The sequence below is a fragment of the Rosa chinensis genome, chromosome 3 (assembly GCF_002994745.2).
Source record: "Rosa chinensis cultivar Old Blush chromosome 3, RchiOBHm-V2, whole genome shotgun sequence".
NCBI lineage: Eukaryota > Viridiplantae > Streptophyta > Magnoliopsida > Rosales > Rosaceae > Rosa > Rosa chinensis.
Genome location: NC_037090.1, coordinates 47,234,676 through 47,259,597, shown reverse-complemented (window position 1 = coordinate 47,259,597; position 24,922 = coordinate 47,234,676). Strand labels below are relative to the sequence as shown.

General features: G+C 36.7%; 3 protein-coding genes and 1 long non-coding RNA gene across 5 annotated transcripts; 2 read left to right on the top strand and 2 right to left on the bottom strand.

The window, feature by feature from the left end:
• Window positions 1-6,376: 6,376 nt before the first annotated feature.
• On the bottom strand, window positions 6,377-7,125 carry LOC112195401 (dehydrin HIRD11). Its single transcript, XM_024335833.2, has one exon. The coding sequence runs from the start codon at window positions 7,053-7,055 to the stop codon at window positions 6,771-6,773; it is 285 nt and encodes a 94-aa protein (XP_024191601.1). The 5' UTR covers window positions 7,056-7,125; the 3' UTR covers window positions 6,377-6,770.
• Window positions 7,126-8,796: 1,671 nt separating this feature from the next.
• LOC112195400 lies at window positions 8,797-9,606 on the top strand. The gene is made up of 2 exons (XR_002934500.2): window positions 8,797-8,938; window positions 9,049-9,606. It is a non-coding gene; the product is annotated as an uncharacterized LOC112195400 (long non-coding RNA).
• A 2,514-nt stretch (window positions 9,607-12,120) lies between these two features.
• LOC112195399 (FH protein interacting protein FIP2) lies at window positions 12,121-20,791 on the bottom strand. Of its 2 annotated transcripts, XM_024335830.2 has the most exons (12): window positions 20,611-20,791; window positions 20,122-20,225; window positions 19,881-20,015; window positions 19,024-19,179; window positions 17,892-17,975; window positions 17,602-17,648; window positions 17,441-17,514; window positions 17,153-17,211; window positions 15,419-15,478; window positions 13,237-13,317; window positions 12,785-12,870; window positions 12,121-12,345 (listed from the first exon to the last, which is right to left on the bottom strand). In XM_024335830.2, the coding sequence occupies exons 1-11, from the start codon at window positions 20,657-20,659 to the stop codon at window positions 12,817-12,819; spliced, it is 903 nt and encodes a 300-aa protein (XP_024191598.1). In that variant the 5' UTR covers window positions 20,660-20,791; the 3' UTR covers window positions 12,121-12,345; window positions 12,785-12,816. The 2 variants fall into 2 exon arrangements, with proteins under 2 accessions (XP_024191598.1, XP_024191597.1); XM_024335829.2 differs by lacking the exon at window positions 12,121-12,345 and having other exon boundaries at window positions 12,585-12,870; window positions 20,611-20,790.
• Window positions 20,792-21,785: 994 nt separating this feature from the next.
• LOC112194658 (zinc finger BED domain-containing protein RICESLEEPER 3-like) lies at window positions 21,786-24,137 on the top strand. The gene is made up of 3 exons (XM_024334875.2): window positions 21,786-22,423; window positions 22,556-23,982; window positions 24,067-24,137. Exons 1-3 carry the CDS (start codon window positions 21,786-21,788, stop codon window positions 24,135-24,137), a joined length of 2,136 nt encoding a protein of 711 aa, XP_024190643.2.
• Window positions 24,138-24,922: the final 785 nt, after the last annotated feature.

The following is a 24,922-nucleotide window of genomic DNA, read 5'->3' as shown; positions in this document are numbered from 1 at the left end:
TTCCTGGGTCGGTTTCTATCATCGGGTACTAGAGGCATCAAGCCCTCACTCTACCCCATCGTGTACCCGAGGCACCAAGCCCTCACGCTACCCCATCGGGTACAAGAGGCACTAAGCCCTCACTCTACCCCACCGGGTACACGAGGTCTACTCCACAGGGTGCTAAGGCTCAAGCCTATCTATCCCACTGGGCACACGAGGCCTACAGACCCTCATAAATCCTCTACTCGAGTGAGGTATCCCAACGAGATAACTAAAGGGTAGCTCCCTTACAAAAGCCAAGGTCTAGTCCCTTGCATCCAAATCCTTGCCCGGAGCGAGGTACCCCCAATGGGTAAACCAAGATCCAATCCCTTGCTATTGAGTCATCTCACCTCCCGAGCGTTCTCTACACTTGGGGGCAATGTTCTAAAAAGCGGTATAGGCGACCGCCTAGGCGGAGCCTAGGAGCTAGGCGCAGGCTGACCGCCCCGGTTTCGGGCTGGGCGAGAAGGGAGATCGGTTTGGGATTCGGCGGGAGCCTAGGCGGGCTAGAGGGCGCCTAGGCGGTCTGGGCATTGAGCTGGGCGGTCTGGGCGGCCTTTTTAATTCTCAAAACTGAAAACCCAGATGCATCTGTTATCTTTTCTCCTGCCGTCTCTCTCGACGCTCGACGCCTCAATTGTCTTTCTTATCTCTCCTTTTGAGTCCTCTCTCTCCTCAAGTCTCTTTCTCACTCCATGATGCTAAATCTAAAACTTCATTTTCTTCAAAGATGAAAACCGATAATCATACAAATATACACAATCATACTTTCTGATGTTTCTGAGTTTTCGCCGTTGTTCTTGTTTCACGTTGCAAAGTTCTACAGCCACTCATAGGAAGATGAATCCTATCCAATTAAATAATTATTTTTGTTGGTCCTATCCTATTAAAAATCAATTAAGTAGCTGCCAGCAATCCTTATCAATTAAGGAGATTTATAATTATATGTTGATTATTAAATGATTATTTTAATTTTTTTTGTTGATTTGATGACTCACATCTGTCATAGATTAATGATAATTTAATTGTTTTATTTATACAATTATACACTATAATGTAAAAATAAATTTAGAACAAAAAAAATAAAAACCGCCTAGTCTCCGCCTAAGCTCCCGCCTAGGCCCCTGGGCGCTAGTCATCGGGTCACCGCCCGACTAGCGCCTAGCGATTTTTAGAACCTTGCTTGGGGGTCTTATTCATACCACTTATCACAAGTGGAGGTAGTACCCGACCGGGACTATCATTAAGCTTCACACTCATACTTTTCGTGCTATGGTCTATTAATGGAAATGTTGAAATTTTTCGCCTATTGTTGATCGCAACAATTAAATTTCTTTTACATCCTATTAATAAGACCATAAGACAAAAACTGTAACGTCCCGAACTTGAATTCACCAGTATACTAGTCATTTGGACGGTAAACGATCTTTACTTTCACTTTTACTGTCGTTTCAGTACTTGTAGTGGCCCTAAAAGTTGAATTTTTGGTTGGGTCAAAATTTGAGAAAATGTTCTTCATGAAAGTTGTAGAGGACGTTAAACCGAGCGCGTGCATATGTGGTACGTAAAAATTGGAGTTCGTATGCGAAAGTTATGAGCGAAATACGAAAATTACTGTTCATAGTAAGTTTCTATAAAAGGTGGAAACTACTGTGGTAAGTTTCCATTTTCGGAAACTTACCGAGTTTTCTCTCTCCTCTCCCCCGATCCTTTCCTCCTCTTTGGCCCGATTTTTCCTCCACCGATTTCTTCCTCCTCCAGCCACCCCATGACGGAATCCAGGCACCGACAAGTTCGCCTCCTCCTCCTTGTCACACCTGCGGTGGTGTTTTTCGATGGCTCGGCCGGAGGAGCTCGGATTTGAGCCATGAAGCTCACTGTAGCAATTTGGAAGTTTTGTCGATTTTCGGGGATTCCTACCGTCTCCAGCCACCAAACCGGCATTGAAGGTGCGATTTTTGCCAAGGATCATTTTCCCCCTAGCCTTGAGCCACGATTTGCAGTGTAGAGGGAGAATCGATCAAAACCCGATCCTAGGGTTCTTGGATTTTCTGGGTTTTCTTCATAAGCCAATTTCGAGCACTTAAAGGTAAAATTGGAATGTGCTGTAGTTGACAAACTTGTTGGGTCTGTTGTGATATTGTTGCTGCCAAAATTTGGTGGCCCCGGCACGTGGGGCCCACGCGCCGCTACTTTAAGTGGCGCGTGGAGGCACGTAGGGCAGTTTTCTGACTTCGATTTTTAACCTATTGAATCCTATAATTGATGTAGAGCTCGTAAATGTGAATTTGGTTGGAATTGAAGAAAAGTTGTGTTGATTATGAAATTTCCGGAATTTAGAAATCCATTACCGATTTACGAGAATCCGACCGTCGGATATCTCTCGGTTCTGCCTTGGACCTTTAAATTAATGAATTGGTATTAGTGGTATAATTTGGGTTGAATCCGAGAAGAAGTGAAGATTTGATTATGAGGATTTGATTTTAGGAATCGTATTTAATTGCCGAATCGTTATTCACGAATTTTAATTGTGTACAGGGTGATATACCGAGCTATTGCTCAATGAAGGAACTCGTATGCGTGATTGCCTAAACAGTACTGTGAGTGGACATTTATTTTAAATTAAATGTGCATGCAGTATATTATTATTTTTCTGATTGGGGTTTAATTTATTATTTGAATTATTGAGTGTTATGATTTTATGAGCTTGATTTCTTGAGATTTATTATGCTCTATGAGTTACGGGATTTTTTAGTGGATTTTCTTCCCGAGGGCTTTCAATAGATTTTTCAAGTTATTTATTTATGAGTTATTGAGTTGGGAAATGATTTTCGGGAAGTGACTGATTAAGAAAATATTATGAGAATTATTAATTTCGAATATCAGTTTTTATGAGGATTCACGAGTACGAATGTTTCATTGAATATTTGAGCATGATTGAATTATCGAGATTTATTGAGCTTTGAGCTCCGCACTTATCAGCCTTAAAGTTAGATTGAGATTTCTTTCCAAAAGCATTTATTGATTTACAGAGTATTTGATTTATGCTTTCGAGGATTCATTGAGATATTGAGGTTTGAGTTAGCGAGATAATCCTGAGTTATGTTTTCGGTGAATTATTTATGATTTATTGAAGTAATATTGAGTTTCTTTCCGAAAGCAAGTAATTGAAAGAGGTTGTTTCCAGTTTATTGAGGAGGCTATCAGTCAGTGCATGCATGCATTACCTAGTTGGCAGTCCCTTCTAGGTAATAGTCTGGTTGGCAGTCCCTTCCAGACTACATCCCGGTTGGCAGTCCCTTCCGATGCGTCACCTGGTTGGCAGTCCCTTCCAGATAACATGAGGTAGTTAGTTGGCAGTCCCTTCTAACTACATGTGGTTAGTTGGCAGTCCTTTCTATCCACCGCCTCCTATTCCGGTTGGCAGTCCCTTCCGATGCGTCATCTAGGTGGCAGTCCCTCCTAGATGGCATGAGATGACTAGACAGCAGTCCTTTCTAGTCATCAAACGAACCTCTTGAAAAGGATGTTTTAAAAAGGATTGAGGATGAGATTTTAAGAGAATGCAAGATGCTCTATTTTTTTACGTGATTAAGATTGCAGTAAAGATGATGATTAAAAGTATTTCCAAGATTGTTACTGCATGCGAGATTTTAGAGAATAACTTGGGAATGCATTAAGTTTTACTTATTCATTCGAAATTACTTATTTTTCATCCACTCACTCTAACAATTTTTAAATGTTTTCCCCTGGGCCCTTCAGTTTTAAATGCCCAGTTTGCAGGCCAGTTTAGCTTGAGGTCGAGCGTACTTGGGGTTGATGCATAGCTGTCATAGCTTCCACATTATAAAAGTATCAGCCATTTATTTTGTATTCTATTCTCTTGTACGCCTGTACATTAGATTGCATTGATAACCTATGAGATTAATATTCTTAAGTTCAGAATTGTTTGTGAAATGGGAGATGTTGTGATATGGAGTAGGGTGGCTCTAGAAGAATAAGGGTGGATTATTTTAGAAGTACAAATGTCTTTCTACAGGTTTTTTGGTAGTCCACTTTTAGAGGGAGTTCCGCCAAATTTTTGGTAGAATTTCTTCTGAGGTGGGCCCCGCAGGGCCACTTTGGATTTTCAAGGTGAAATCCGGGGCCGATCCTGTCAAAAACTCACACAACCTATCACCCGCTCAACATGAGCGATCTTAACTCTTACATTCCCGTCACACATGAGCCAAGCAACCGAGTTGTGGCTTACGTTTGGGTTAAGTAAGTTAGAGTTCCTTCCTCTAACTCATACTTGGGGGACTATCATGGTCTTGCCATAGTCTCACTAGTATGACAAAGATGCCAAACATAATCTAAGTTCGAATTCCCATTTTACTAACAACGTGACTTGGGGGACTCGGCGAGTAATAACACTCCCGATCCTAACACATATGTATCACGTGCATACAACATTTACATATCATTATGTGTCATCGTGTTCATCACACATCTTTGCATCATATGCACTTTGTATACTTTTACAACCACATACATTCTAGACTTATACGTCATATGTCAACATTACATAATACATGCATACACACAATGTGTAACAGCATCTCATATAAACATTCATGCACCTCGATGCATTTGACTCAAATAGCGCAATCAATATTTTCTTTGTAGTTTGTACACTCTTATCTTATTTACAGGTACTAGTTCAATGACGAGGCCCCTGTGGCACCAACCTACCATTGAACACTTTACAAGACCCGGAAGAGTCCCTTCTTACTTACGGAGTTGGGGGACTAATATGGGTATGGCGTTCAACAGGGTCGTCACTCATACTTGGCGGCATCATATTTAAACTCCCCAACCAAGAAGTGCCTCTTACTCGGGGACTTTGGGGATTTGTTGATATCACACATCACATATCACCAAGCATAAGCAAAGACCTCTTAGGTGGGCCCCGCGACATGGTTAGTCCAGCCTACGACATGCATCCTGTAGTCTAACACCCGAGCTACCTCGTTATGGTGGAGGTCGGTCAATGCCTCGTAGGGAGGCCACCCTCCCATGATCTCCAAAAGGCTTCAAGAGAAGCAATATGTGTATTGTATCCCACATTGGAAATATATAATAAAATGAGACTTTCTTTAGCTATAAAGGGAAGTCTTACCCTTTTTGGAAAGGGATGGGATCCATGATCTCCACACTTGTATCACTACAAATGTCACTTGACCTCACTCATAGTAAAATATCTAAGTGGACGTAGCCTTGCCTCATGAGCAAGGTGAACCACTATACATGCATGTGTCATTTCTTTTTCCCTCCCTACCTTGTCTCATACTTAGTTCCCGTTCCGTAGTCTATCACAGAAACAGTTAGTCAAGAGAGATTTAATTAAGTGAAGATATTTTTTACATTAATTTGTACATATATCCTTATAATATTTCTATAAATATAATCAAGCAGCGCACATATTAACTCGAATAACATATTTATTTTCTACTTTTTAAGTTTGAATTGAGAATCCCGATCAAAAAAAAAAAAAAGTTTGAATTGAGAATGAACGATTTTTGCCCATCTGATTTGACGTACTAAACAATTTCTACGCTCATTAATAAATACATTTCTAAAATAAGATTAAAAAATAAATAATTAAATAGGTACTTCAGTGCTTATTTCTGAATGTGTGGTATTAATGTGCTATTGGCACACATATTTTTCTATTCACACTGCCTCTAGGTTTTTTTTTTTTAAATTACTTTTTCCCTTCCTTGAAATTTTTTTTTCCTATTTGACAAAACAATCACCCCTAGCCGTGCAGTATTAACCCTCCTCCTTATGTGAGCTCTATCTTCAAAATTCCTTTTTGTTCTTTTTTTCTTTATCAAAAATTTTGCTTATCATAGCCATTCAGTCTCACACGCGCTCTCTCTCTCTCTCTCTCAATATCTTGAAAATTGCAAAAAACAAAAACAAATCTAGCTCTACAAAATGGAGGAAAAGATGTGGTCATTGTCATTGTGATGGTCATAATATTGGAACTTGTCCACAAAGTTAAAGCGGACTATCCCTTGCATTTCTTTCTTTTCTTTTCTAAAAAAAGAAATACTTGTGCTTATTTCTGAATTCAATAAACTTTATCATCTTTTGAGTTTCACACAAAATAAATAAATACTTTGTATTAAAATATTAATCTTCAAATATGAAAAATAAAATTCATACTTTTTCTTTTATGATTCACACTCTATATTTTAATTTTTTTAATATGTTAAATTTTATTTTTTTATAATAAAATATAGTTATAAAATATTTGATATTAAAATAAAAATAATAATAAAAAATATAGTGTGTTATTGTAAAATGGAGAATATAAATTCTAATCCCTTTAAATATTATGTTCCGTGAAATAAGGGTTGACATATAGATCTAGTACTTATTATCTAAAACATTTAAAACTGGGGAAAATAGCATACAGAAAATGAATAAGCAAAATTATTCTTCTTCTGCTCTTCCGTTGGATCGTGGAATGCATTCAGAAAATTAACAAGCTCGGTCATTCTTCTCTTGCATGCTCTTTCTTTATTTATTTTGGGACATCTTTTCTTGAAACATAAAGTTGAGGACAACAAACAAAACTCGAAAAGCCCCAAACATGCACCTACAAGGAAAATAAAATGAGATTCACGGTCCATAATGGAGTAGCAAAAGAGATGATGATGAAAATGAAGAAATGAAAGAGCATCAGACAGACGTTGCTAATCGCTGTCGCTGCTGCTGCTGTGGCCGTCCTCCTTCTTCTTGTCCTTGTTCTTCTTCTTCTTCTTTTTGTCGTCCTTGTGGTGCTCGTCGTGGCCCTTGCTCTTGTGGTGGTCGTCGCCGTGGTCGTCCTTGTGTTTTTTGTGGTCATCCTTGTAGTGCTCGTCCTCCTTCTTATGGTGCTCGCCCTCCTTGTGGTGCTCGCCCTCCTTGTGTTGCTCCTTGTCTTTGCCTTCTCCTCCGATGTGGAGCGCATCTCCGATCTTGTGGATGATTCCTGCCATTATTTCTCTCTCTCTCTCTCTTTCTGGTTGTGATGAATTTCTGTTGGATGGATGAATGGATGGAGATGCGGGACGGAACATATATTTATATGCAAAATTAGTAAGGAAACGGACACGAGGCCCTCTCTCCCCCACCCCACGCTACCCCGTTTATTTGGAATTACAAATATGCCCACGCCACGTCTACCACTTTTTCCGCCATCATCTCACATGATTTCTGGGATGTCGGTAAGGGCATTTCCTTCTTTTGGATAGATTACCCCGTCCCTACCCGCTTTAGCAATATCAATATCTATATCTATACTATTATTATTATTAAGAGAAAATAATTTGTTAGTCAAAATAAATTTTTTTGTCATATTTATCTTTGAAAGATTAAAAGAATTTAAAAATAAATTAAATTATAAGAGTAAATATGACAATTATAAAATAAATTTTCATTACAAAAATTAAAATAAATTATCCCACAACCCTACTTTTCTCTCTCACTATTCTCTCTGTAATAACTGTTTCATTTCATTTATTTTTTTAATTTTCTTTAAAATACACATGCAGGAGCATGTATGAAGAAGACCAGTTATTATTAAGATAAGAGAGTTTTCTCTTCAAAATCAAAATTTTTTATTAATTTAACTTTTATAAATTAAAAAATTAAAATATATTTAATTAATAAGTATAATATGATAAATTATAAAATAGAAAGAAAAAAAATTTTAAGCAGAAAATGTAATCGTTGTACGGAAGTTTTTCTACGACCTTTAACTTCTCTCTACACACATAGTGGGTGGATCCTGCTAGTAAAATTAAAGAAATCCTATTCCTCTAAAAAGAAAAAAATATTATTTTGGTTGAGATCCGTAAATATATGAGTAAAACTAATATTGTAAACTGTATGAAGCTAATTTTGTTGCTGATGTCGTCGCCAATATTAGAGGACAATGTGGGTATTAGCTCAAGCTTTCAGCTCTCTCTGCTTTTAATTTTGACTTTTTTAGGTTTGGTTATAGTAGGGTTTTTGCTTGTAGTTTTCCTTTTCCTTCTCAAAAAAAAAAAAGGCCCAATTCGTTTAGCAATCTATGAAACTAATTTGAAAAAAAATTAGATGCTAAATACTCTATCTGTGTGGATAACTACTTAGGTAGTTATAGGGTGTGAATAACTATGTAGGCAGTTATCTCTCATAATGTAGAAAAAACTACTTCACATTTTTTGTTTTTTGTTTTTTGTTTTTTTTATTTTTTATTTTTTTATTAATTTCTTTTCTTTTCTTTTATTTTGTGAATTGGTCTTTTTGTCCTTCTTGAATATTGCAGTTCAAAAAAAATTAAAATTTAAAAAATTATTTTAATGAAAAAGATTATATTGATCTTCTCTTAATAATAGTTTGAATGATATATTCTGGAAGAGATTTTTTTTATGACATATACTCAGAGTTACATTGTATCAAATTGACTTAGACCACATCCCTCAGTTAATTTCAAGTCTCATAATTAAATGTCCTTTTCTTTTGGCCAACAGATAATGTTAAAAATAAACTTGTATGAGAGAGAGAACGAGATATTTAGACTGCTGTGAGAGAGAAGAGAGAAAGAGATATTTTGATTGCTGAGTGCTGCATTTAGTGCGCATTTGGATAGGAGAGAATCTAATCTTAACATGGATTGGATAGATATTGGGCAGCCACAGGCGGAGAAACACGTGCTCTCATTTATTATAAGCACGACAATGTCGGTAGACATTTTATTTGTCAAATTCCCGGCCATTGATTGTACCAACGATTAGATTTATTAGACTCTTGCAAGTTACACATCCATCTCCAACCTCTAAGCTTCGATTTCCACCAATTTGGCCCAATACCTTGTTCCTTGGCATTGAGCTCATAGGTCAGTCCATCCAACATACACTTGTTGTTTGTTTTTTAATTTTTTTTTTTTCTTTTGGTCATTCTATTTGTTTTGTTCTCATATTAGACCACCGATGAGTTTTGTTGCAGTGGTCAACGGTTGGTTCGACTGTGGCTGGTTGATGTCGGCATTGGATCGGATGTTGTTCTCTGAGCTAGGATCTCTGATCTGGAGAATGCTCAGCGCTCGGTGGTGGCAATGGCTGTCCAGGGGAAGCTCGGCCCAGATCGGGCTATGGCTATAAGGGGAGCCAACGCTGAAGTTTAGTGGTTTCCTGACAGCGACGTGCGAAGCTGGCGGCATGGTGCTGCGGCAAAGGTGGCGACTTTAGAAAGGACAATGGTGGGAATGCATGCAGTTTGAAGAAAGTGGAATCTCCTTGAGCCATGGCTAGGGCATCTTCCTCACTCATGGGCCAGGACTTGATAATTTTGGGTCTGGGCTCGTTGGTGTGAGTCTGGGCTACAATTTTAGTTTTGTTAGAACTTCTTCTCTTTTTGGGAAGGAATTGGTAGGCTCCCAAAAAAATACTTGCCTACTTGTTAGAGTAAGAGAATTTCACTTATGTGACCATTCTTTTAATGTGCGTTTAGATGAGAAAATTATAAGTTCGTAAGAATTTATAAATGACGGAATCTTTAACTTTATCAATTTAAAATTTTATTAATTGTAATTTTTATTGTTTGGTTGTATCTATTTAAAATTTGAAATGTGTAATAAATTAAGGAAGTTTAAAACAAATAAAAAGGAAAAAAGTCTTGTTTTGGAAATGAAAATTGAATACTACAAAGGAATTCATAAATGACATCTATTTTGGTGGAAATTGAAGTGAGAAATTTAAATAATAATTTCCTTCATTTTTTTTCCCACAAAGAAATTTAAAATTTCTAATTTAATAATGTCAAACGAGAGAATTGACTATTAGGAATTATGAAATCATTACTTTAAATTAAATTTCATCATTTTTTCTCTCATCCAAACACATTCTTAAAGTTGAGGAATTTTATCAGGGATACCCACAATGCCTTTGCTATTTTATTATCTGTTAGGTAGTATACGGTATTTTCTGGATGTGTTTTATTTGCTAGCTTAAAAAGATTAAATTTGTTAAATAGCGGCTCTATCTGACAGATCTTACGAGCAGATAGTTTTGTGGAATATCGCTTAACTTCAATTTGGTTGACTATTCCTCTCAGAAAATAATATTAGACCATCGATGTCTTTGCCAAGGACCTTTCTACCCTCAAACCAAAAAGAAAATAAAATGAAAAAAGGATCTTTCTACCCAATAGGTTCAACTTCTTTGGTTAAGTCTCGTCTTTCTAGGATCATCCAATTTGCAAACTAGTATTCAACAAATTAATCTATCATTTTGCCCTTGTTGATAGAGATATATTGTATTTGAATTTGTGTAGACTTTTTTTAAAATGACATACCTTTTGAATCTATAGGCTCTTTAGCCCAACAATCAACACTAAATTATATCTAAGGAGGAAGTCCGCAAACAACCCTAAAGGCTGGTTCTCCTCTCTGCAAAATCATCCTCGTCTAGCGGCACCTGGAGGCGCGGGCTAGCCTCTGGGCCTCACCGTCGTCATGAGGTTGGCTACCGAACAGGTATTGGATCGCTATTACTCAGGGGGGCCATCGAATGGGGTGTTGCTCGAGGCTTGTCAGTTTGTTCTGGCTGGGATGGTGAATGGTGGTAGTCATGCTAACTGATCCGGCGATCGAACCCGGATGGTAGTGCCAAGGGTCTCGCTCGAGGGAAGTGGGAGGCGCGTGGTCCTGGATTGGGGTTTTTGTTTTCTCCGTCTTGCCGTGGTTGAGGCGGCGTGGCCTGTAGGGTTTGGGTCGCAAGTGGTGTGATTGTGGGGCGGATCGAGGCTATACGGGTTGTGGCAGAGACAATGTGGGGTGTGAGGGCCTAGATTAGGGTTGGGTGGCATGGTGTGGCGACATGGCCTGTGCGGTGCGATTTTGGGTTGCTGGCGGTGTGATCGTGGGGCTCGGATCGTAAGGGTGCAGGTCGAGGCGACGTGCAGCGGACGGAGAGAGGCTTGGCTTGGTTGGTTCGTACGACAGGGAGGCTAGAGAAGGTGGACTTGGACCGAACCGAGCTGATGGGCCTTTGTTTAGTGGCTATCCTCTATTTGGGCTTCAAGTTTCTGGGCTGGGGTCTTACCCTAGTCCAGTAGATTTCAATTTGGGCTAGGGTTTAGGCTCTTGGCCCAACTCTATGTTTTTAGTTTTATCTAAATTCAATAATTTCCTTGTATTAGGAACCTAGATCTCTAGCGCCTCCGGCGTAGTACTAATAGAGGATCTCTGTTATCTCTACGATCTGAAATGCATAATAAGTAGGTCTATTTCTATGTACCACTATGGATACTACCACTACTTTCTTGTCTGTCTATGTCCTTAAATAACAGCAGAATGGTATATAACGGCCTATTCTGGCTTGTGTTGATTATACTATTTCGCCTCGAGGGCTTGATTCAAAAAATCTATAGGCTCCTTTAAAAAAAATTATAAACTACTATTGGTTTCTTAAAACCATTGATTTTAGCCAGACTTTTTGCTGATTAATGAGATTTACAGACTTTTATTATGAATGACTTCTATAAATTTCCTAACACTTAAAAAAAATTATAAAATAAAACAAAACAAAACCAATGCAACCCATAAACAAAACAAGATAATAAGTTAATAACTCGTTGCCTTTTTAATGATCAAGCATCTTCTAGAGACCTTGACTCAAAAGAATGACTATTACTCTGACAGATCTTTCATTATTCTCATCAATTTTATAATCAGTGGCATGTTTAAGGGATGTGGAGGCCATGTTTATCAGTATTGGTGCTCTCAACAGTATGTTCAAACCCTAAAAGCATAACATATATGTCATATTTGATACCACAATGAGCCTGCCTTGCCCTAAATTACTTGATTTTTGTTTTGCCGATTAACCTATTTCATAACGATATATTGGTCAATGTCTTGATCTATATCTATTCAATTGAAATCCAATTGTTCAAGCTTCCTTTGAACCGTAAATACAAATTCAAATCCATGAGAATAATTACGAAGACACAGTTCGGTATTTCATGGCAGTACTATTCAATATTTTAGGGTTTTAAGGGTAGACCACAATATTTGAGTTTTAGGGTTTCATAAATCATTTTTATTGCTAATAGGATTCCAAGTATCTCAATTGAAAAACAAAAAGAAATCACATTCAACAACAAGAATTAACATGTTGGGTATCTCTAAATGTTGATATCCCAAAAGATTACAAAAAAGAAAGAAAGATGATGGAGGACCAACCTCTTCGCTTGCAGAGAGAAGAACTTTGATAGAATTTTCCATGCTCAATTATCTTTGCTCTGGTGATTGGAAAAAAATTTGGAGTTTGATATTTATACTAAGCACTACAAAATCCATAATTATCTATAATTTACTTTTATTTATTTTTAAAAGTCCTAATTGAATATCCCTAAACTTTGATGAAATTCATGAAATATTTTTAAAACCATAATTAAATACCCCATAACTTTCATGAATTATCAAATATCTATATTTCAAATCATAATTGGTTTTTTTTTTTTTTGATACTAAAAGACTATAATTAAAGATGGAAGCCTCTAGGACATCCACAATTTACACCCATCAGCAATTTCCAACAACAATAATTCTGTACAAGCAATATCATTTAACTACTCAGATAGCATGAATGAAGAATTTGGACAACAATTTCTTCGCATGTGAGTCTTTGCAGACATAAGACGAGATGTAAAAGTAGGTTATATACACAGTATTACAAACCTCCTCAAGAAATAAATATCATCACTCCAGTGTCATCTGATTGCTCCAAGTAAATTAGCACCATCAAGCTTCGCACCTTCCAAATGCTGTTCAAAACACAAAATTATACAACCATAAATTGTATGCGTTTACTCACAACTATCCAACTGACAGAAAAGATGCTTGCGTTCTCAACGCTAGATTCTCAATGCTAGAATGTCTATACTATGACAGATAAATAATGCAAACATAACTGCAACTTTTCTGTGGCCCTGAAATATATATACAAATCGAGACAGCAACAAGAAAATTCTCTATTTATAAGGCCAAAAATTGCATTGGAACACCAGAAAGTAAGAACCAAAATTGGACAGCAACCTTGCTTCCTTCGGTTAGTTATTTCAATTTTCATAGATTCCAAGAACAAAAACCAAAAGAAGAGTAACAAAAGTGCTTCAATCATCTTTCCTTACCGTATCTCGAAGATTCACTTGCCGCAAATAAGCTCGTTGAAGGTTTGCATCCTTCAAATTGGTATTACTCAACTTAGCGCCCTAGCAAACAAAGATTTTATCCAATATATAAGATTAACCATAGTTCTCTTTCCTTTAATATCCACTTTGTGCAAACATAGAGTGAACCTCCACGAAAGTCTCTTGTGCAATATTATTATGCAAATATAATTGTGATTGCTGAGTAAACAGACACTAATATGTCAGCATAACATGTACATTTCCTTCTTTCAAAAATTAAAGCAATTTATAAGAAATGTCTATGCTTCTAACATGCATGGGGAGGCATACATACACAATTGTACAGAAGAATGATACAACGAGCGGCAACAATGACAAAAGTTAGCCATGTAACAGCTGGTAGAGTCTCCAGTAAGGACCTTATAATCAGGACTCATGAAAACTTCTAATTTCAACCGTTGAATGGGTTGTTCAAAGCTGTAAAATATCAAATAAAATCTGAATACTCATCCAACAGTTGAAATTAAATGTCCTTATGATTCCTTATTATAAGATCATTACTGGAGAGGGCCCTGTAACAGCAGATCCCATTATAAGAATAGCACCTACTTCCATATGTCAACTCAATTTAATGGATGTGATTGTGAACCATATCAATCCACTTTTGCAATTGACCTGTTTACTGGATTTTTAATGACGTTGTCTTTCTACCACCTGTAAGCTCCACACCTTTTTTCTTTGATGAGAAAAAATCTTCAGTGTAGGTTTAGGGAACACACCTTACCAAACAACTGAAGCTATCAGTAAAATTGCTTTCTATTACCATCACAACTTACACAGCTCCTATTCTAACAACAGCTCTCCAATCCAACTTTATATCAAAGAAAGGATAAACTCCTGGATTCATTTAGATTACACTTCAGCTCTAGTGCATTAGTACATCTCTGCAGATGACCCATTTATAACCCTAAAATTGATAACCCCTCAAATTCAGCCTTTAAAAAAAAAAAAAAAAAAAAAACAAAGTGACACATTAATTGCTATCTTTTAATACCTTTCCCACCCGCCTCAATGAGTATCTAGTGCAATCACCAGTCATTTTCTGAAAAACAACTCAGAAAAGAAATGTTTCAAAGCCAGAAAATCAACCTGGCAAGGAGAAAATATTGCGTCCTATAACTTGTAATGTCATTCCAAAGACGGTCTCGTTCATACTGACTCACGACTAAGATGGTAGTATAAGAGTTGGTCAATGAAAGATAATCGATAAATAAATCAAACAGTCTCTCTAATAGTTAACGTCCAAGTCTTATTATGAGTAATTATTTCGTCTATTTGAACCTCGGGATAATACAATGTCTTTAACTTCTCCAAGTGTCTCTTGCTATTTGATCAGGTCGTTTATGAGGCCTTTAATATTGCAATAATGCATCTGGAATCAATAAATAAGCCATCTCTGTAAGGAAAATCAGCTTTAGACTGAATGACAATTAGGTGTCACTGAAGGTTGGTGCCTTGGTAACTCCTACCTTACCCTATCTTGTCTTTCTACATTCTTCTCCATATACAGCAGCCATAAACTCTCTGTTCTGTAAAACTATTCTGTCTCTGAAAATTTCTATCATTCTAATGCCACCATAAATTCCATTCAGAATTGACCTAATGATGTCATACATTGCTTTCCATTCAGGAAAGTCAAGCATCGAATGGAATAGAAGAATCTTTTCTTCATCTCCATCCCCTTACCCCAATTAACTCAGACCAAGTGTAGGGAAAAAAAAAATAAAAGAGGATATGCTCCCATGGAATACTAAAATTAAAGTTTCTCCTCGAAACAAAGGTGAGCAAGACGTCTTCGCTGATGTTTCCATATGTTTGCAAGCCACGTAGGTATGTGATACAATGTTTCAAACCCAATAAAATATCATATTATTAGATTCTTTCAACGTCGAACAAATTTGCTATAAATTTAAAAGCAGGCTATAAGCTATTAAGCATAAGAGTCATACTTCATAATCTCACTACCTACTGCCTAGACCCTCAATGTTCATTGAATTTGTAACTGTCATCACATTTATTTGGTTGGCATCACATCCCCACTAGTATGAGTATAATTATCATATAAAATTCTTCAGATTAGATTTTTCTTTTTAAATGTTTCACACACAAAGCTCCAGTTTACCTTCAAATTTGCTCCTTCCAGAATAGCTCCCTCTAAATTGGCATTTGTAAGATCCGCATTCTGAAAGTTATGAGAAAACAAGATCATGTATGAGATACCATTAATCCATTAAGACACAATTCTTTCATCAGATAATTAAATGATTTGACTAAATTCCGATCAGATGTAAAATCAGGAATTTTTCCTTCTTTTGAATCATCGCAAATATAAATAACTGCGCGAAAGGTAAAATGGATCACTACAACAATAAAATATTATGGTGTCCCAATCATCTAATTTCCTGTTTTCTCATATTGTAAATATTAAGATTTGCCGGATAATATTATGGTATCACAATCATCTAATTTCCTGTTTTCTCACATCGGAAATATTAAGCTTTGACTGATAATATATAAACTCATGGGCAAAATCTTCATGGAATCAAAGAATACAGCTCACATGTTAGACCCAGTGTTGGGCCACACGTGTCCACATCACCCAACATCAGAACTCGCCGCCACATGTGAGTGTGTTTAGAAAATATTTTACATTTTTAAGCCGTGCCTTAAAAAAAGAATATAAGATCATGGGCTTCTCCACCTATTGCTGATATCTTGTTCTGCTCAAATCTGAAAGAAATAAGCTGGTGCTAAAATTTAAAAACTTGTTCCCCAGGTTCTACCCACCCCCACATCCTAATTTCTTCCACTTTCCTGTAACTTCGATCACAGTCCAACCACACTACACGTTCATCCCACATGTGTGATCCTTAGTTTCCAAACTGTCAAATCCACTCCGATTCATCATAGATTTTCAACCATTATAAACTCATGTCTTGCTTGCTACTGAAAATTTTCGGAATTGATTCGGGTTGTATTCTATTATTGAGAGAATTCAGAAAGTGCCCTGTTTATTGCAGAAAGTTTTGGAAGACTTCAATTAGGAATTTGGTTTTACTATTGAACAGTTTATCTATGCAAACTTGGATTGAAAATAACTAACAGAAACTTACAAAATCCTCTGTAATCATGCTTTCTCTCTCTGCATAATATTTTCAGAGATAATTGTTTCTTTTGTCTTGCTCATTAGGGCTAAAAAAATTTTCAAAGCTGTAAAATTGTAATTTCCTCTTAGAGTGCCATTTAATTACAAATCCAACTCTTTAGGAGTGTGATGGTAACACAAGGGGCTAGTTAGGGAAGCCAAACATCAAGCAAAGAGAACAAGACACAGGTCTTACGGGTTAGATTAATAACGATAATTAGATTTAAGTTCATTAAAAAGTAGTAATGCCCTAATCATCTGCCGACTCTAAGATGCAACTAAACATTAAGCCTAATCTTATTTTGCTTTTATTTGTTGAATTTACATTATTTACTGATTTCTTTGATACGATAACTGTTACCAACAAAAACTCTAAAATTTGAAAACAGATGAAAGGATTAAATTAACAAAAATAGCTTTTATCAGTTCAAACATTGGCAAAGGTTAAAGCAAACCAAAAAAGAAAAAAGGAATGTGGTAATGGACATCATAGGGACATTCAGGTAGCTAAGATTTCATTGATAGAAGATTGGAAGTAATATGTTCGTCTTCATCCTAGGAATCCAATGGTGTTAGAAGACTACTTTATTTTGCTTACATAAAGCATGTCAGGCAAACAATTAAAATCTCACCAATGGATGTTCCAGAAAACCAAATACAATGAGCTGGTCAAAAATGAGTAGAAAATTTAAAGATTTATATATGCAGAACCTGTAGGTGTGCAGATCGAAGGTCTGCCTGGCAGAAGCTACAATCTATTAAGCATGCATCTGCAAAAAGAAAATACAATCCAAAGGAGAATTAATCTTTGGACAAATTTTGACTCCTCCCGAACAACAGACATGTAGCTTATGAGTGTTTAAGAAACATATCAAACAATTTAAAACAGCAGTAGTATGGAACTAAGTGAATGAAAAATTAAAAGCCACAGTAGTATGAAACTAATGAATAAAAAATTAAAAACCTGCTAAAAGATTATCAGAATGCAGTAGAACTTGCCTTGTAGATTTGCACTCTGAAGATTAGTACCAGCCAACAAAGCTCCACGGAGATTTGCCCCAGTAAATTCACATCTTCCTTAGGCAGGAAAATTGCATTAATCAGGCTGCCCATTAAAAATATAAAACCAATAGCGCTACTGTGAAATTCGGATCCCTTACTCTCGCAAAGTTGCATTATGAAAGATGGCACCCTCAGCATCCGCATCCTGTGACAAAATGTCAGAGCGTCAATTCCTACTATAAGTTATAAACAGAAGGGATAATCATCTTTGTCAAAAATATTAATATAGTATCTACCAAAAGGTTGGTGCATGACCGGTGATGCTAACCAACCCGTTGTTCTGTCATTGAAAATATCATGGCTTTTCTAATGATATTAACAAGTAGAAATAACATTTGTTCTCCACAGACCACATTTACCGTGTAGTCTATGTACAATTAATACTCACCTTGAACTTAGCACAATGAAGGTTTGCACGTGAGAAGAACACATTTCTCAGACACGCATAGCTGAAGTCCACAAATGACAGGTCCTGAAATTCCAGTGATATAACACCACAACATCAGAGTCAGTATCAAGAGATGTTTTCACAATCGAAAACAAATTACTAGAAAAAGAAAACTAAACTAAAAGTAGCCCTCTTGTGTCACAAATTGGTAATATTATTAGATTGGTTTTCCTATAGTTTATTCTAATCAACTGTAGAAAAGCTGCTGTCAAGTACTTGAAGTCCTTCAGGTTCTGGTCAGTAGTTTGATGTTTAATGACAATCTAAATGACCAAGGTAGATATTATTACTGCTCTGTTTGAAATTCTTGTTTACAATAATGTGATGACCAACTAAACTAAAGTAGCACCAACTGGAGATAAATAAGACATCACCAACTATGCTAGTTTGAACGTGTTTTTTGAAGATGGATAGATGTAGTGATTAGAAAGAGCAAATTAATTAGCATAGAGGGTAAGGACAAGAGGAAGACCAATAATAACATGGGCAAGGTAATTAAGAAGTATCTAAAATAGCAAGTCATCCGTGTATGACAGAACAGTGGATTAGATAAAGTAGCCAACCCACATAGTTGGGAACAGCTTTGTTTTTGTTGTTATGAATGAATATTAACTCCCTAATTTGAACATAGAGAATCTGTTTCTTTGAGGGAGGGGGTCACAAGAGGAAGCATAATACTATTTACTAGTTGTGAAAATGGCTTTCATATTCAATTATACTTGTTTATTAGCATCGTCAGAACACTTTGAGATAATCAAGGTTTCACTTCAGTTGATAAAGTGTATTTGCCACCTCAAATCATGACATCTGGTTTCTCTGTATGTCAATTGATAAAAAGGTTCAAAAAACAGGACGCATACCTTTATATATTTAAGTTGTTTCAGCTTGCTAAAGAAAATTGATTGTTAATATATATTCAGTTTGATGTCCTTAAACAAATTGAAAATGCCATAAAGTTTGGGTGAAAAAGTTGGTGCACTATGCTTGTGAGAGACAAATGTAGAGGAAATCCAGATTTGTGGTTTTGTCCTGGAAGCCACAAATCTACTTGTGCAGAAAATGAGAAAATTACCAATTTTGAAAGATCAAGGCCAGAAAGATTAACACCACGAAACCTGACTTTCCCAGACTGTATACACTTGAGGATATCAGTGCGTGTTAATTCTGAATTTGGCTCTTCATCATCCTTCTTCTTATTTTGAACGGTGTGTATTCCATCTATCAGCCCCTGAAAATAGTTTCAAGAATTCAAAAAATTGTTGATACAGAATTTCTGTAAAAGCACAAAGAGGAAGCACCCATATCAAATATGACAGGATCAAATGGGATGGATACGATAGGGGGACCAAAATGATAATAATGTTAAACATGTAACTTTATATCATAAGGAATAAACTTCACCAATTCAACATAATTAGTGAAGACCAGAAAAAATACAAAAATAATAATTAAGAATATAATTAGAAGAATGAGACTGATTATATCTGTGTGTAACCAAGACTAATTGTATCCATGTATAATGGGTTCACTTTCACAGAGAATACGTAAATAAGGCCAACTGACCAGTAGCAAAGGATAACTTGGCAACCAAGATAAGTAGGACTAGCATTACAGGCATGGGATAAGGCCCTCTATAGAAATCCATACATCTGCATTTCCTCCGCCTCTCTCTCAAGCCTAGTGTACAATTTTACCAAAGTTATGACATTGTTCAATTCAAATTAAGAATCAAATCTTCCTCAACCAAATATTCATGATCTCAATCAGCAAGTATGCATCATCAACCGGAATGCAATCCTGAAGAACTCAAAATATACTGAGGATACTAATATATATATATATATATATATATATATATATATATATATATATATATATATATATATATAGACACACACACACACACATGCACATTAAAACCACTCTTACAAGTAGTTGATAGTATTCTGCCTCCCGAAGAAGTTCTGCAAATTTGGAATCTTTTAATGTGGGAACAACACCATCCCGTAACCAATTAAGTATGTGGCGAAAATGTTTGCCATCCCGATCAACAAAAACATATCCCTGCAAGAGTTACAGAATATGTTATCAGTAATAGTCACATAACATATTGCTGCGCGCAAGTGCATCAAGGAAAGGCAGAATGTGTGACCAGAGCAGGAGCGTATACATTTTCCTGACATAAAGTATGTCGACCACTGAACATTGCAGCAAGCATTGAATCGGGGTCACGTTGAGTCAAAGTAGTAATAGTGGTGTAAAATTTCTTTCCTCCTGTAGACAAGTAAGAAATGACACCAAATTATGTAGCTATTCAACTAGGTACTACCAGACGCTCAGATTCTGCGAAACACTGTATGATTAATCCGAAAGCATCACTTGCGAAAAGGGGGATCCAATACACACACTTGATACTTTAAAGAAAGAAAGAACAAGGAACAACGGAACCCGCACTTATCAATAAACAAGAAATTGCAAATAATTGTGTTCTCTGAAAACTTTTGAATTGAGTGTCATAGAAATAAGAATTTCAATTCCTTTACTCAGCGACCAAACAAGTATTTGCTCCGAGAGACGGAGGAGGAAATCAACAAGATTTAGGGTTCTCGGTTCATTCTGAGATTCCAGAGAGAGAGAGAGAGAGAGAGAAAGAGGTGACCTATGTTAAGGCGAATCGGAGAGGAGGAATCATCAAAGTCCTTCATCATTGCTCTCACTCTGAATCTGAGCCTCCCAGCTGATCCAATCACTCCTCACTTCTCAACTTCCGGGTTTATGCTTTGCTCTTCAATTTTCCACGCTCCAACTTCAGAAAATTCTTTTACCCACCCCAGTGGGTGGTCACCTGATGACGTGGCAACAAATCATGCACACTGAGGCGACTAACCAATATAAACCCTTGGATGAGCCGTTAGAGCAACTCCAACAGATTCCCCATATTTTGATTTTTCTCTACTTGGAAAAATAAGCCCATTTTTTGTACCAAAAAAAAAAATAATAATAAGCTCATTTTGCTCCAACAGATTCCTTATAACTATCCCTATTTTAGGGAAAGTGAGGAAAGAGAAAATCAAATTCCCTATATTTACAGCAAACTCTAAAATTTTAAGGAAGAACATGAAGATTTTAGAGATTGTTGTAAAATTGAGAATTTGTTGGAGTTGGAGAAGAAAAAGAGGCTAAAACTTTGACTTTTGCTTCCCTATAATACAGAAATTATATGGAAGCTGTTGGAGTTGCTCTTAGTCAACAAAGACGGAGAACGTCAATCTTGGAATCTAAAAAGTTGTTTGTCGACATGGTAAAATTTCAGAGATGGGTAAAACTAGATAGCAGAAAAAGTTGTTTGTCGACATGGAAACTTCCTTAGTTTTGATTCTTTTTATCTTTGCATCTTGTTGCTGTGAATTGAGTGAATTCTGACATTCTGTAATCAGAAATCAGTCAATGACAAGTCTTTTGTGTTATTTTTTGTTCCAATATGTTATTTTTTTTAATGCGTCTCTTACTCTATTTTTTTTTCCAATCTCAAGCATTGAAGGCTTCAAGCTCGAGTAGAATAGGAGCATTGGAGCAAACGTTTGGAGCAAGAGGTCAGTTTATGTACCAAACTATGGAATGATCAACGATGTGATATGTTATATATGCTAGTGCTAAGAATTAGACGATTTGTGAACTGTTTTTCACCTTTTTGTTACATGTTATAATGTTATATATGCTAGTCAACTGTTTTTGACATTTTTGTTGAATTAGACCAACAGCTTTGATGCTATGTGAACTTGGTGTTAGGTTTTGTTAATTTATGGTTTTTGTTTTCTTTCTTTTTCTGTAGCTATGGGTACACAAAGTGGAAATCTGAGTCAAACCAGTAGCTCAAGCCCTTCTATTAGCTCTGTCATGCATATAGAGTGTACTGAAGCTTTAGGGCAGTCCCCTTTAGGACCACCCACTCAAACACTCCCACCTTCAGCTATAGGTTCAGGTTCAGGTGTTGAATCTGAACTTGACAGTGACAACATACAACACCCTGCTGTAATTGGGCAGAAAAGAAAAGAACCTGCTAACAAAAGTCCTCTTTGGGCACATTTTACTAGATGTAAACTCCCGAACTCAGACCAAAGAGATACATGTTGGTGCACCTGTAACTATTGTAATGAGAAAGTCTTGTGTGATAGTAAAAAGAATGGGACAAGCTCAATGTGGTCACATACTAGGAAATGTGGCACTCATCCGTTATACGCAGAATCTTATCACAAGCAGGCTAAGTTGAATAAGGATAATGTGAGTGGAGCAGCAACATACCATAAGTATAGCCGGAAGAGGTGTGATGATAGGTGCATAGATATGATTATCAAGGATGAACTTCCTTTTAGGCATGTAGAGAAAGAAGGATTTGAAGCTTTCTGTAAAGAATTGGAGCCTCAATGGCCAGGAATGAACAGAAAGCAGGTTGCTAAGGGTGTCTTAGATAGGTTTAATTTTGAAAAGGCTGTATTGTTGAGTCAATTAAGGGCAAATGAGACAAGGATCTCAATTACCACCAACACTTGGACATCGATCTAGAATATAAATTACTTGGTGTTAACTGCCCATTTTATGGACAGTGACTGGAAATTGCACAAAAGGATCATAAACTTTTGTACAATTACTAGTCATAAGGGAGAGGAGATTGGAAGGGTAGTAGAGCAGTGTTTGAGGCAGTGGGAGATCACTAAAGTGTTTACCATCACGGTAGACAATGCTAGCGCTAATGATGTAGTTGTGGCATACATGATGAGAAGGTTGAGGGGTTACAAGACTTTGATGTTTGGGGGACAGTTTTTACATTTAAGATGTGCATGCCACATCATAAATTTAATAGTTAGGGATGGTTTGAAGGAGTTAGAAGCTGGGATTGATGCTATATGGAACTGTGCTAAGTATGTTAGGAGTTCATCGCAAAGACTTGACAAGTTTAGGGAGTTTGCTGTTTTGGAACAATGCAGGGCAAATGCCAATGTTCCATTAGATGTAATCACAAGATGGAATAACACATATCTCATGCTTGAAGCTGCACTCAAGTATGAGACTGTGTTTGGAAGAATGGCTGAAGAAGATAGTCAGTTTAAAGCATATTTCGATGAAACTGACAAAAATGGCAGAAGTAGGGCTGGACCCCCATCTAATGAGGACTGGAGGAATGCACAAGCCTTTTGCTTGTTCTTGAAGAAGTTCTATGAAGCTACGGTGAAGCTTAGTGCTTTGAAAAAAATCATAACAAATATATTATTTGTTGAAATAATAAGTTTGCAAACTGAGATTGACAAGGCCATGAATGCAGAAGATGAAGTTTTAAAGAGGGTTGCTACTTCAATGAAGACCAAGTTCAACAAATATTGGGGAAGCTTCGAATCGGTGAACAAGATAATCATGATAGCTAATGTTCTTGACCCAAGATACAAGCTACAGTGGGCAAAAGTAGCTATGGAAAAGGTCGATGCAAGCTATGAAACGATTAACTCAATACAAGGGGACTTGAAGAAAATATTGTTGAACATGTATGATGAATATAAGGGCAGCAAAGGCAGCAACCAAACTGAACAAAGCATGGCAGAAGATTTTGGATTGGATGGGGATGATGACTTGGAGAACCTTGATGAAGTGAGCAGGCAAATAGCAAGGGAGAGGATGGCTGAGCAATCCCAATGCATAAGAAATGAAGTTGATCAATATTTATCGGATAAGTATGTCAGCCTTTTGGCAAAAAATTTTGAAATTCACAAGTGGTGGAAGGCCAATGAGCAAACCTATCCAGTCCTATCAAAGCTAGCAAAGGATATTTTTGCTATTCCACGCTCAACAGTGGCTTCGGAGAATGCATTCAGTTTAGGATCAGGAGTGGTGGATCCTTTTAGAGCTTCATTGTCACCAAAAATGGTGGAAGCCCTTGTTTGCACTTCGGATTGGTTAAAATCTTATCCCCCAAACTTCTATAAAGATCCCACTGAAGATGATCTTGAGATGTACCACACTTTGGAGGAACTTGAGAGGGGTAAGCCACTGAAAATGTGGATTTTCTTATTCATAACTGAGCAAGCATAATATTGTTATTAACCTCTTTTTTGTTCTTTTGCAGATAATGCTTTTAATCAGGGAATTGATGCATCATCAATTAACAGTACCACTTCTGTTCAAACTGATGTCTAGCACTCTAGCAGCCTACAGGTGCTTGTAAGGTATGCAGCTGTCTAATTCCATCTCTAACTAGCTTATTTTAATTATTGTATGTTTGTGAAGTTAAAATAGTTGTTTGACTTGCTTCAAACCTAATCGAGATTATAACTTATAAGTGATGTAGTCTTCTCTTAAGTGTTATTAGATTTTTGGTTCATTGCTGAGCTTCATTGACACCAAATTTCATGTGTTTGGCAACATTGCAGTTTGGCAGATTGCAGATTGCAGATTTTTGGTTCAACTGCTACTGTCTATTTGCCGTTTTGTTTAATTTCCTTGTTTCTTCACATGAACTTTCAGTTTAGTTATTCAGATTATTGTACATTTGTATGAACTTTCAGTGAAGTGATTTTATGAACTATGAATTGGAATTTTTGAATTTGTATGAAGTATGAAATATGAACAATTAAGTGATGAAATGATGCAATGAAGTTGATGTATCATGAATGAGAGTTATATACTTATTTTTCTGATTTTTTTCATTTATTTATTGGTCTGGGCTTTTTAAAATTACAGATGAGTCACATTGGAATTTTGGGCCAATCATAAACTCGGTTGGAGGCCCAACCAACCGATACCAACCAAGTCTCTCGGTATACCGATAAGTTGGTATACCGACTTCGGTGGCCGGTAGTGGTTCTCCATTTTATGTACCAAACTAGGTCGGTACGGTACATGGTTTGGGCCTGCGACTCTGGTACCGAACCGAGCCCAGCCCTACTGCGGTTGATGTTCGATGTCAACGACGGACAATCCAT

Bases quoted from the DNA above. Each gene is read 5' to 3' on its own strand.
- LOC112195399 (XM_024335830.2), bottom strand. From the start codon at position 20,659: ATGATGAAGGACTTTGATGATTCCTCCTCTCCGATTCGCCTTAACATA. The intron at 17,976-19,023 runs GTAATTTTCTCA...CTGGAATTTCAG, and splicing joins GCCTTGATCTTTCAAAATTG to GACCTGTCATTTGTGGACTT. The intron at 13,318-15,418 runs GTAAACTGGAGC...TTTGTTTGCTAG, and splicing joins TGGAAGGAGCAAATTTGAAG to GGCGCTAAGTTGAGTAATAC.
- LOC112194658 (XM_024334875.2), top strand. From the start codon at position 21,786: ATGGGTACACAAAGTGGAAATCTGAGTCAAACCAGTAGCTCAAGCCCT. The intron at 22,424-22,555 runs GTTTAATTTTGA...TTTTATGGACAG, and splicing joins GCTAAGGGTGTCTTAGATAG to TGACTGGAAATTGCACAAAA. The intron at 23,983-24,066 runs GTAAGCCACTGA...GTTCTTTTGCAG, and splicing joins TTTGGAGGAACTTGAGAGGG to ATAATGCTTTTAATCAGGGA.
- LOC112195401 (XM_024335833.2), bottom strand. From the start codon at position 7,055: ATGGCAGGAATCATCCACAAGATCGGAGATGCGCTCCACATCGGAGGA.